Below are 12814 nucleotides of genomic sequence, written 5' to 3'. Positions count from 1 at the left end.
AATCTGACAGAGTTGACCACGTATTCAGACATCTTTTTGGAATCACAGTTTTGATAGAGAAACTTTAGTCACAGAGGGCTATTGCTAGAAAACTACATAAGATTATTTTTCTGTTAAAATCCATAATTGACAGTTAGAATACTTTTTTTTTAGAATTTGAAATTGGGATCCTTTGCTCTGGAAAAAGGCATTTCCATGAATAAAGTCTACATGGAAATTAATAATATTGAAACTACTTAGAAAATTCTAAAAACAAATCTTTCCCTTATAAAATGTCCCTAAATGTACATTCTAATATCAAATAATATACCAGAATTCATTTTTTTAAACTGTAAAAAAAGTTTCGCTGCCGGACAAGGATTGTCCCGACTTTCAAGAATCCCTGAGATAATTTCCTTGAGAATTTCCTGCTATTCTTTTTTTAAATCTGAAAAATATAGCATAAAAGCAATAGCTTGTAATTTATATTTAATGAGCATTCATGAAAAAAATCATATAATCTTACCTTGGACAGCAACTGGTTTACATTAAGAAGAGGACACTTTAGTATTGAATGTGATGACAATTAGAGCTCTATTCAGTCTTGAGATAATTTTCCCTAACTTACTTGGATTTAACCTAATTCCTTTCAGTACGTACATTAGCCTTATACTTCAATCAATTCCTTTTAATGTTACAGTACTTCTACCATGACACCCTGTGGCCAAACCTCTGTGCTACTTCAGGAATGGGTTCCTTCTCTTTATTCGTGGCTAAGTAATGAAAAAACCCATAACAGTTAAATGTTGAATAGACTTTACCTTTCAATAATAAGCCATTTTTTATATATATAATATATATATAAACCACTCAACCCGTAAGGGCATGGAGGACAAAATCAAGGATGCAAGATTAGTTCGGACTCGGAACGTTATAATTTTGAGGTATAGTTGAAAATTCTTACGTCACTGAAATGTAAATACTTCCTTTTGAGGGGACACTAAATATGTTATAAAAACAAAAGTGCTGTGATGTTATTGGCAATTCAAATTAGAACAGTTAGCAAAGCAAATTAATATGTTGGAAGCTTAAAAGACAATCATTCATTGTTATGATTACATTCTAAAGAATAGTGCGTAACAAGTACACAAAAAGTACAGCATAAATTATTTGATTTTTGACTTTAATCAGTTTTTCTTAAATAAAAAAGTATGTGGGTCAAAATAAATATTATATTTTGTCACAAGTAATGCAATGCCAGAAACAAACGTTAATTTTGCCTTTGGGGGTTTCTTTTTTGTTCTATGTTGAAAAACTTTAGCAATACACGATCGTTTTTATTAAATTTGCTTTCAGTGTAACAATACAGAAAACAACTGATTTATATTGCTTGTTCTTGTTGCAGTTTGTCTCCACATTATAGGGTGGCTGTGTGTGTCTGAGTCTGCAAGTGTACAGTATGTGTCTTTATGGGTACACATGCATGCTGAGTGGATGTGTGTGTCTGAGTGATATTTACATGCATGGGTTTGTGCTGTATCATTGCAGATGGTTCGGAGTGTTCACACCACGCTTCCCTGAAGCAGTGGGCTTCTTTCTCCTGGTGTCTGTTGGCTCAGAAGATTCCACAGCAGCATCGGCACAGACGTGATTCCAGAGCTGCCCATGCTGCCACCTGTGGAGTCCTCCCTCAGTGGGCGATACTGCTTAAACCGCCTGGTTGGAAAACACAAGTTAGCTGACATTCATTGTAGAGTGAAAAAAGGGGATCCATAGTGGTCCAATAAAAAAAAGATTGCATGCCATTATTATGTGCAGTCTTTTATATAATGCACATAATAATGGCATGGGATCTTTTTTTTATTGGACCACTATGGGTCAATCATTTTTGTGGATCATAAATCAAGTATCAATTTTGAGAAACCAGGAATTGTGTGACTTTCATTGCATCATGAAAAGTTTACGGTGGTTCGAACTGTCTTTCACTCACTTGTAGGTCAAAGCGATGGCACCAACAACACAGACAAGGACCAAGACACCCAGAACCGCGGCCACAGTGCCTGCTGGGGAGGAGTTGGAGCCTGCAACCACAACACACAGTATGAGTAAGGTATGGTACAGTACACTCCGCAGATCAGTGAAATGTAATAGAAAACATTTTTTGAAGTTCATAAAGCTTTATGTACGGTTGTTCGTTAAATTTCACTCACCCACTGTCACACTGACTTTAGCACTGGCCACTGCCAGACTAGCATCATTTGTCAGGGAAACATTGATGCAGAACACTCCAGATTCATTGAAAAACTGTCGAAGTATCATCTGACAATCTGGGGAGGGTGTCACGTTGTTACAAACGGTCTCCACAGGGGTGATGCAGTCTGCGTCCGAGATAATGGTGCACACTTCATTGGGCAGGCTAAGTAAAGAGAAGGTGGAGATATGAAGTGCAGGGGATGGCAATGTTCAAAATGCTAATTTCAATAGAATGTGCACAGTTCCTTGGGTCCTGTCTCCACTGCTGGCTGGCTACTCACCTCCCCTGGCATGTGATGGTCAGGTCCACAGCATTTTGCACCACCTCAGTTGCCAGATACACCACGTTGGCCACCTGGGTGATCTCCACACTCTCAATACCCTCTGAGAAATGAGATAGATTGTGAGATCATTATCAGCAACCGTCACCTGCATTTTACATCTCAGCTGCGACTGTATTGAAAACACGTCAACAGTATCTGGACATATGTGGACTTACGGACGACATCCACTGAGGTCGAGAAGGAGCCATAGCGGTAGATCATACAGTTGTCAGTTGCTGTAAGTTCCGGAACCTGCCTTTTAGCCACAACAAGAGCCACAGCTGCAACCTCATTCACAGTCTCTACGACCTCTGCCTCTAGCGCTGCCTCGGTCTCAAGAGCAGGTCCAGCTGGCACCACCTCCACCACAGCGGCAGCCTCAGTGTCGGCAGGAACAATGACGTTAGCAGCAGGGGCCACCATCTCAGCCTGGGCCACCTGTGTTGCAGCCGCAACCTCCACTCCAGTATCGGCAACCAAGGCCTCCTCCGCCGTGGCAGCAACGGAGGCTACGACGGGGATCTCTGGGAGGACTGTGGCCATCAGGTCCACTATAGCCTCCTCTCCCTCTGCAACTGGAGCTACTGAAGCAGCGTCGATGACGGGCACACCTGCGGCCGTAGCCTGTACCACTGAGGTTTCAGCAGCTGCCTCTTCAGCTGCTGGAGCGACAGTTGTGGCTCCCTCCACAGCCAGGACAGCGGCGGGGTCCTCAACGCCTGGAGCAGCCGTGTTTTCTGCTGTGGCGTCGTTTTCTACTGCAGGGACAGCGGCATTGTCCTCTGTTGCCGAGACAACAGCTGGATCTTCTGCTGCTGGGACAGCAGTGGCATCCTCTGTCGCAGGGGCCACTGTGGCAACCACCTCGACTCCCTCTGAGGCTGTGCCTTCGGCAGTGGGTTCGGCTGCGGCATTGGCTGTGTCTGCGGGTTCGACTGCGGCATCGGCTTCGACTGCATCTGTGTCATTGGCTGCAACTGTATCTGCAGCCTCAGCCGGGGCAACATCAGAGGCGAGTAGATCCAGGGCGATGTCAGCTGGAGCTGCCTCTGGGGTAGAGACCACCACAACCATGGCAGGGGCTCTGGCCAATACTGGTTGAAAACACAAAAACAACACATTTTACTTACAACTGTTACATATGTTATATGCACTGAATATGAAATGACTTTGGTAAAGGAAATATTGTTTTTGATAAATGGATGCGCTGTAAAATAGAAAATGATGTCTCTCACCAGTGGGGTTAGCAGTGGTGGGGTCTGCAGGCGTGTCACAGCCGTTGGGGATGCTTGCCATCAGGACCACCTGAGGCCTGTAGGTGCCAGCGGTGAGGTACATGTGTGTGACCTGGCGCTCCTTGGAGATAAGGGTACCGCTGTTGTCACCAAAGTCCCAGTTAAAGGTGACGTCTGAGGTGCTGAGGTACTGGCTGGGGTCATGGAGGCTGATGCTGAAGACAATGGCCCGGTTCTGGATGAAGCTCTGATCAGCCTGGTTCACATCGTTAATTTGGGTTAGCGACACCGTGAAGGGGATCTGGTCTGGGGAGGCATAAGGCAAAACATGTCAAGTTAATGTTGTGAAAGATCGTGAGAATAAATTCAAAGGATCTAAAATGATCAATTGAAGTCAAATTAGGGTTGATTGATTTGCTGTTTAAAATAAAATAATACTTTGTGCATTTAAATTTGGTAAGTGTTTCCTCTTAAACAGCTGCCCACCTGTGATGGAGAAGGTTGTGGAGGCGTAGCCCAGAGGGATGAACTTGTCCTTGCCACGGCAGTGGTAGATGACCACCTCCATGTTGTAAGAGCCTAGGGGCACATTGTCTGTGCCGATGGTGAGAGAAGAGGAGGGCCCGCCTGCCACCTGCCAGTAACGTCCTGGGATCCAAAGCAGCAGTAGTTAGAAAACACAGCAACGGCTATAAAATTTAACTGAATGGCCTGATGATCAACCCTTGAGTTGACAAAGCTCAGAGGAACAGCAGCTGCTTTACTAATCCTTTAAAACCTCTTATCAAAGGAATGATTTCCCAGTGCACACTGCGCACAGCTTGGTCAATACCAGAATGCATTGGGTTATTGTGTTGGCACTTTCTCACATCAATGTCTGTAAATGAAAGAGCTTGTTTTTACCCCATGTCGTCCACACAAACACGTAGTGGGGTTTCCTGTCTGCTGTCCCAGTGAAGGGGGTGCCATCAGGGAAAACACCACTGTACTCTCCTGAATGACCAGAGACCTGGTCGGGGTACACAGCCTGGCCCTGACGGTACTGTGTTCCTGTAGGAGAAGAGGATCACACCCAGTTTAACATAAAAGGTTAGGAACACTAGAAAAAAGATTGTAGGCCTATACGACAAAAAAAAACTGTGGGGTCGATGATATGGTATAGTGGTTGAATTTGAAAGGAAAGCTCACCATTGACAGTGCAGTTATGCACCCACACCACCTGTCCATCAGGACGTACTGTCTGGTTTGACGGAAGGCGAAGGTTGATGTTAAAGGTTGCCTTTGAGCCAGTCAGGGTGGGTGCATCGTTTTTCACATCGAATGTAACTTCGCCACCTGGTGACAGAGAGTGATAAATACATCAATAGAAAGAGGTAAACATTTTGATAGACGTTGATTGGTCTATAAAAATGTGCAGTAAAGTGAGAACACACCTGTCCAACAGTCTCTGTATCGGGAGTCCCCATCTTTCCACACTGGATACATTTGTGAGTTCCATGAGCGGTAGCGTGTGAAACGTGTTTTAGGCTCTGAAAAAAGAAAGGGTTGAAGTTTTAGGGTACTTTTTCTCTCGTTCTCCTAATTGAAACAATGTTTTTGTTGATCACACTTTGACATACAGTATCAGTCAAAAGTTTGGACACACCTACTCGTTCAAATGTTTTTCTTTATTTTGACTATTTTCTACATTGTAGAACAATAGTGAAGACATTAAAACTATGAAATAACACACATGGAATCATGTAGTAACCAAAAAAGTGTTACACAAATCAAAATATATTTTATATTTGATATTCCTCAAAGTAGCCACCCTTTGCCTTGATGACAGCTTTGCACACTCTTGGCATTCTCTCAACCAGCTTCATGAGGAATGCTTTTCCAACAGTCTTGAAGGAGTTCCCACATATACTGAGCACTTGTTGGCTGCTTTTCCTTCACTCTGCAGTCCAACTCATCCCAAATCATCTCAATTGGGTTAAGGTCGGGTGATTGTGGTGGCCAGGTCATCTGATGCATCACTCCATCCCTCTCCTTGGTAAAATATCCCTTACACAGCCTGCTGGTGTGTTTTGGGTCATTGTCCACAGACAGTGTCACCAGCAAAGCACCCCACACCATCACACCTCCTCCTCTATGCTTCAAGGTGGGAACTACACATGCGGAGATCATCCATTCACCTACTCTGCATCTCACAAAGACACGGCGGTTGGAACCAAAAATCTCAAATTTGGACTCATCATTGCTTGTGTTTCTTGGCCCAAGCAAGTCTCTTCTTTTTATTGGTAGTGGTTAGTAGTGGTTTCTTTGCAGCAATTTACATTTACATTTACATTTAAGTCATTTAGCAGACGCTCTTATCCAGAGCGACTTACAATTTGACCACAAAGGCCTGATTCACGCAGTCTCCTCTGAACAGTTGATGTTGAGATGTGTCTGTTACTTGAACTCTGTGAAGCATTTATTTGGGCTGCAATTTCTGAGGCTGGTAATGCGAATGAACTTATCCTCTGCAGCAGAGGTAACTCTGGGTCTTCCTTTCCTGTGGCGGTCCTCATGAGAGCCAGTTTCATTATAGTGTTTGATGGTTTTTGCGACTGCACTTGAAAAAACGTGTCTTAAAGTAATGATGGACTGTCATTTCTCTTTTCTTTTTTGAGCTGTTCTTGCCATAATATGGACTTGGGTCTTTTACCAAATAGGGCTATCTTCTGCATACCAACCTTACCTTGTCACAACACAACTGATTGGCTCAAATGCATTAAGGAAAGAAATTCCACAAATTAATCAAGGCACACCTGTTAAGGCACTACCTCATGAAGCAAGAATGCCAAGAGTGTGCAAAGCTGTCAACAAGGCTACTTTGAAGAATCTCAAATATAAAATATATTTTGATTTGCTTAACACTTTTTTGGTTACTACATGATTCCATATGTGCTATTTTATAGTTTTGATGTCTTCACTATTATTCTATAATGTAGAAAATAGCAGAAATAAAGAAAACCCTTGAATGAGTAGGTGTGTCCAAACTTTCGACTGGTACTGTAGTGAACTACTACATTCATATTTATCATATTATTGAGGTTTAATCAGTGATGTAACATCACCAGTGGCAGTGGTGAGGTATTCCCATCAGGCAACAGCAAAAACCCTAAATGTAAATCTGTTTGTAAGACCACTTGGCCAGTTGCCAATTGACCACTCCACAATTAAATCTAGATGTAAATCTGAGGTTGAAAACGGTATTTTATCAAAACATTGCTATTGTCTAGACATTAGTCAGGAACAGGATCCTGGCACCCAGAACTCTCTACCTACCGGGCTAATTAATTAGCATTTACTTTTACAATGTCCTTTGAGTGAATGTCATACAAAGATCTACTACTCAGACCTGGAATGTATATAACCATGGCTCAAATGCTTATTGAACATGTTGACACAATTTCTACTTCTCCAAACCTACAGGATCTGACCCCTCCTTCCTGAAAATACAACCATAGCTATTCCATTTTTTTTGACCGTATTATATGGTGAAGTGTTCGCTGCCCTGTTGCCTACCCTGGGTAGAGGAAACGTTATCATCATGATGTTACAGCTTGGCAAATGGGCACAAGATGGGGTGTGGGAAAAGACATTTACTACCATTTTACTGAAAGAAGCATAAAATATAGTTGTTTGAGGGGGTAGATAGCGGTGGTGGGTAGTTCAGGTATTTCTTTGATGGTTGTGGAAGGGGGAGAGCGAGGTGGAGGTTCCAGGCGAGTCACACGGCCCCTGCAATCCCCGTCAATCCCTTTCATGTGACTGTCAATTGAGCACAGGCAGCCGTAATCCCAAATGCTGGAAGGAGGAGAGCCTCTGTGGAGTTCAGACACCAGGGCGGGCTCACTCTACTACCACTGTGTGTGTGTTTGTGTGTGCACGTCACACATACGAGTTTGTGCGCACGCGCGAGTGTGTGATATATGACTGAAATCGTGATTATGTATCATTAGGTGCAAGTTCAGGATTTAGGAAACCGCAACAACTACATTATCTTCTGTTATTATGAGCCCCTTGTATTCCCCTTGGCATATACAGTACTATCATACAATCCCAGGAATGCATCCTCTAAAATGACTCACTCATAATGACAAGCCATAATATCGTTATCATGTGCAGTCATTAATCACATAGTCACACTTCAAACTGATTGCCAATGAAAAGACTGATATCTCCTACCAAGTGAACTACAGCTTGTGGCTTGGTTTGGATATCCATTAAATGCATCACATTGGTAGATAATACTTTGAACCTCATGATTGATAGTGAAACAACAACTTTAGTACTAACGTTTCCTCAGGGAAAAAAATATTAGGATGCACAGAATGCACAGAAGAATTTTAGGGTTTGGAGATCAACTTGGCATGTGATTGCGCTATTCTTGATTACAAGCATGTAATCTGTGGCCCACCCTGTCAGTAGTTAATAGACATGCTATCCTACTGTATATTACACAGTGGTGGAATTCTTGCTAATGTGAGATTAATGTAGACAAGGCATGCCAAAAACCTTTTTTTTGGTCTACAGAATTATTCCCTAAATGTACTTCCAAAATTAATTGCATGATGAACTCATGTCGAAGCTTAACATGAATTTACTCAGGATCTTCTTAATTCAATTCTCCACACTTTAAAGATGAACTGCACAAAATGGTGTTATTTAGAAGATTATACCGGTATACTATACTCTTTGAAAATGTTGTAATTTCAGACACTGGTGGTCCTGTATAGTCACCAAGTATTGAAACGTTTTACTATATACAGATATTTATTGAGTATATATGCAGTGTATTGAGGAGGCAGTAATGCATAGATTATTATTAATCCTTTTCAATGGCAATGCAAAATACAATGTTCAGGCTTTAAAGCTCAGTTTCTATAAAGACCCTCAGAATAAAGGAAACCATTTAAAAAACTGAGTTCAAGATATGACGGAGACCACTTACTCGCTATTACTTATGTTTGTTGAGCTTGTCCAAGTACCATTAGCGTGTAAACAACCATACAATTAACTGTTCTTGTTTCTCATTAATAATATGATGATTGACAGATCCTCAGACAAGTTATATCATATGTATTGATTAGTCAAATGTAAGAGTTTTTGGAATACAAAACATGCAATTAGTTTATATTTTGGGGAAATATAGAACAAACATTTCACTACTAAAAGGGATTGTTTGCACAAATGTCATTGCTCAGTGAGTACTTAGCAATACTCAGTGAGAATATTTCCATTATTTCAATTCATTCTACCTCAGCCCCATCTCCCGTCCAACACTGCACATAACTCAAGAAAGACAGGATGGAGCAACCAGTGTTTAATCAAATAGTAATTTAGAAAGTAATCCATATATACTCACTTGCTTCTAAAGCAGCTGATGAGATAGCCAACACCAGTACCGCCAGTAAAGTCCTCATTGTGCGTGGTTGTGTGTCCTTTCTCTGCCCAGTTCCTTACCCTTATCCAATTCTTAAAAACCCAACAACACACCCAGAGAGACTTGTGGTAGGATTCTGATTCCCTATAAAAGAGTCTTGGACCCTTAATTACCATAAACTTGCCTCTCGCATCTGATCTTAGGGAGGCTACAACCCAGCCCCTCCCATTATAATCAACAGTGTGAAGAGACAGACACACTTTTTAGAAATGCTATTATGTTTTCAAATGTTTTATTGGATAATTACAGTAGCTAAAAGGATGAACCTTAATGTAGTGTTACCATCAATCCCCCAAAAATATTTCTACATGTCAGAATGTATTTTTAAAAAATGCTTCATTTCTTTTGAAGAATTTAGGAAATGATCCGATTTCAAACATACAATGTTCTCCAACAAGTAAAGAGTGATACTTCTCCCATTTTCACAAGACAGTGGGAACCTTATGGAATTAATGGCTTAGTGGTTGTGGTAGAAAAACGCAATAAATCACAGTACCATCCGTTTTGTCACCAAAACCCCATATACTACCCACCACTGGGACCTGTACGCTCTCATTGGCTGGCCCTCGCTTCATATTCGTCGCCAAACCCACTGGCTCCAGGTCATCTACAAGACCCTGCTAGGTAAAGTCCCGCCTTATCTCTGCTCGCTGGTCACCATAGCAGCACCCACCCGTAGCACGCGTTCCAGCAGGTATATCTCACTTGTCACCCCCAAAGCCAATTCCTCCTTTGGCCGCCTCTCCCTCCAGTTCTATGCTGCTAATGACTGGAACGAACTACAAAAATCTCTGAAACTGGAAACACTTATCTCCCTCACTAGCTTTAAGCTCCAGCTGTCAGAGCAGCTCACAGATCACTGCACCTGTACATAGCCAATCTACAAATAGCCCAAACAACTACCTCTTCACCTACTGTATTTATTTTGCTCCTTTGCACCCCAGTATTTCTACTTTGCACCCCAGTATTTCTACTTTGCACACTCATCTACAGTCAAATCTACCATTCCAGTGTTTTAATTGCTATATTGTATTTACTTCGCCACCATGGCCTATTTATTGCCTTTACCTCCCTTATCTCACCTCATTTAATCACATTATAGATGTATTTTTCTACTGTATTATTGACTGTATGTTTGTTTTACTCCATGTGTAACTCTGTGTTGTTATATGTGTCGAACTCCTTTGCTTTATCTTGGCCAGGTCGCAGTTGTAAATTAAAATTTGTTCTCAACTTGCCTACCTGGTTAAATAAAGGTGAAATAAAAAAAATAAACATAGATTTGCCGATTTTACATTTTGGTAATTTAGCAGACGCTCTTATCCATAACAACTTACAGGAGCAATTGGGTTAAGTGCCTTGCTCAAGGGCACGTCCACAGATTTTTCCCCCATTAGGCTTGGGGATTCGGAACCAGTGACCTTTTGATTACTGTCCCAACACTCTTAACCCACCAGATGTTATTGCAGGTGGAGCAAAATGCTTATGTTTCTAGCTCCAACAGTGCAGTAACGTCTAGCAATACAATACATACATAATCCATGAGGATGAGCCATGGCTAGAATACAGTATATACATATAAAGTGGGTAAAACAGTTTCTCGGTCCCAGCTTTGATACATCTGTACTGTCTCCGTCTGCTCGATGGTAGCTGGGTGAACAGTTGCTACATGTTATTTCATAGTTTTGATGTCTTCACTATTAATTTACAATGTATAAAATAGTAAAAATAAAGAAAAAGCCTTGAATGAGTAGGTGTGTCCAAACTTTTGACTGGTACTGTAAATACCTAGAAGTATGCTTTGTAATGCTTTTTAATACTTGTAACATAAGCTTTATGCCTTGTATGCGAATCCATTCATTGTACAATGTTAATTAAATATCTGCCTTTGATATAGACAATTCTCAGACCAGTTCTTGTTTGTCAACATCAACCTATTGCCTAACACTTGAGTGTATATTTTAAGTATCTTTATGTAGTCAGATAAACATTTTAATACGCTAATTGCTTAGTCTTATTACGAGTCACATGTGAGGTATCTATAATATCATATACACGTCAAATATTACTGCACACTATAATATCTCCTATTGTCAACAATCAGAGAGGGAGGAGAGGTGACGTTCTAATCAGGCTCGGGCGGCGAGCAAACCATCCACCAATTCCGATTATTTTAAAGTAGACAAAGGGGACTGTAACAAACTCTGTTTAACAAAATCATGATTCTCTGCAGATATATTGTCCCCGTGCATACAGCCAGTGGGGTTCATCATACATCGTGCGCACAGAAAGAAAGAACTCTCCGGGAAAAACAAAGCTTGAGGGGTATGTCTCATGATTAACAACTCATGGTGTGAATGTAGTAACGTACAGGAACTCAAGTCCTTTTTCTCTCCCGATCTGGAATACCTCACCATCAAATGCAGACAGCATTACCTCCTGAGATAATTGTCTTTGGTTATTGTCACTGCCATGTACATTGCCGTCAAGCAGACACTGTGACAGCTCTAAAGGAACTACACTGGACTTTGCACAAACTGGAAACCACATATCCTGAGGCCGCATTTATTGTAGCTGGGGAATTTAAAAAAGGAAATCTGAGGAAAACGCTCTCTAAATTTTACCAACACATCTCCTGTGCTACATGTAGCGAGAACACGCTTGACCATTGTAACTCTCCATTCCGGGATGGCTACAAGGCCCTCTCCTGCCCCCCATTTTGGCAAATCAGATCACACCACCATCCTGCTCCTATAGGCAGAAACTTAAACAGGAAGCAACCATGGTAAAGACTGTTCAATGTTGTTCTGACCAATCGGAATGTATGCTTTAGGATTGTTTTGATCACGCGGACTGGGAAATGTTCTCGGTCGCCTCTGGAACAGTATTGACGTACACACTAACTGGTTTTGTAAAGAAGTGCATAGAGGATGTTGTTCTTACTGTAACGATTAGAACTCACCCAAATTTAAAAAAACGTGGATAGATGGCATCATTCACGCAAAACTGAATGCGCAAACTACCACATTTAATCACACCAAGGTGACTGGGAACATGGACATATACAAACAGATCAGTTATGACCTCCGTAAGCCAATCAAAGAGGCAATACGACAGTACAGGGACAAAGTGGAGTCGCAAATCAACGGCTCAGACATAAGACGCATGTGGCAGGGACTCCAGACAATCACGGATTATAAAGGGAAAGCCAGCCACGTCACGTACACCGATGCTTCACTCCCGGACAAGCAAAACACCTTCTTTGCCCGCTTTGAGGAAAACACAGAGATGCCGAGGTAGGCCATCACCGCTCGCGAGGACTGTATGCTCCCAATCTCTGTGGCTGAAGTGAGTCAGACAATCAAGTGTGATAACCCTCTGGCTTGCAAGGCTGCCGGGCCAGACGGCATCCCATGCCACATCCTAAGAGCATGTGTAGACCAGCTGGCTGGAGTGTTTATGGACATATTCAATCTCTCCCTATCCCAGTCTGTTGTCCCCACTTGCTTCAAGATATCCACCATTGTTCCTGTACCCAAGAAAGTGAA

At 41.9% G+C, this 12814-nt stretch overlaps 1 protein-coding gene across 1 annotated transcript; it reads right to left on the bottom strand.

Moving 5' to 3' along the window:
- Window positions 1–537: 537 nt before the first annotated feature.
- On the bottom strand, window positions 538–9329 carry LOC135539867 (protein QNR-71-like). The gene is made up of 11 exons (XM_064966055.1): window positions 9189–9329; window positions 5224–5319; window positions 4979–5125; window positions 4694–4840; window positions 4277–4438; window positions 3791–4096; window positions 2732–3649; window positions 2514–2616; window positions 2190–2395; window positions 1970–2060; window positions 538–1695 (listed from the first exon to the last, which is right to left on the bottom strand). The coding sequence occupies exons 1-11, from the start codon at window positions 9244–9246 to the stop codon at window positions 1542–1544; spliced, it is 2388 nt and encodes a 795-aa protein (XP_064822127.1). The 5' UTR covers window positions 9247–9329; the 3' UTR covers window positions 538–1541.
- Between the last annotated feature and the right edge of the window lie 3485 nt (window positions 9330–12814).

Source organism: Oncorhynchus masou, chromosome 5 (assembly GCF_036934945.1).
Source record: "Oncorhynchus masou masou isolate Uvic2021 chromosome 5, UVic_Omas_1.1, whole genome shotgun sequence".
NCBI classification, from domain to species: domain Eukaryota; kingdom Metazoa; phylum Chordata; class Actinopteri; order Salmoniformes; family Salmonidae; genus Oncorhynchus; species Oncorhynchus masou.
Note: the sequence above shows the minus strand (reverse complement) of the source record. Positions and strands in the feature narration are given on the sequence as shown.

Excerpts from the sequence above, each read along its gene's own strand:
- LOC135539867 (XM_064966055.1), bottom strand. The coding sequence starts at position 9,246 with ATGAGGACTTTACTGGCGGTACTGGTGTTGGCTATCTCATCAGCTGCT. Across the intron at positions 2,617-2,731 it reads GACCTCAGTGGATGTCGTCC|AGGGTATTGAGAGTGTGGAG; the intron begins GTAAGTCCACAT and ends CTCATTTCTCAG. Across the intron at positions 2,061-2,189 it reads TAAAGTCAGTGTGACAGTGG|GCTCCAACTCCTCCCCAGCA; the intron begins GTGAGTGAAATT and ends TTGTGGTTGCAG.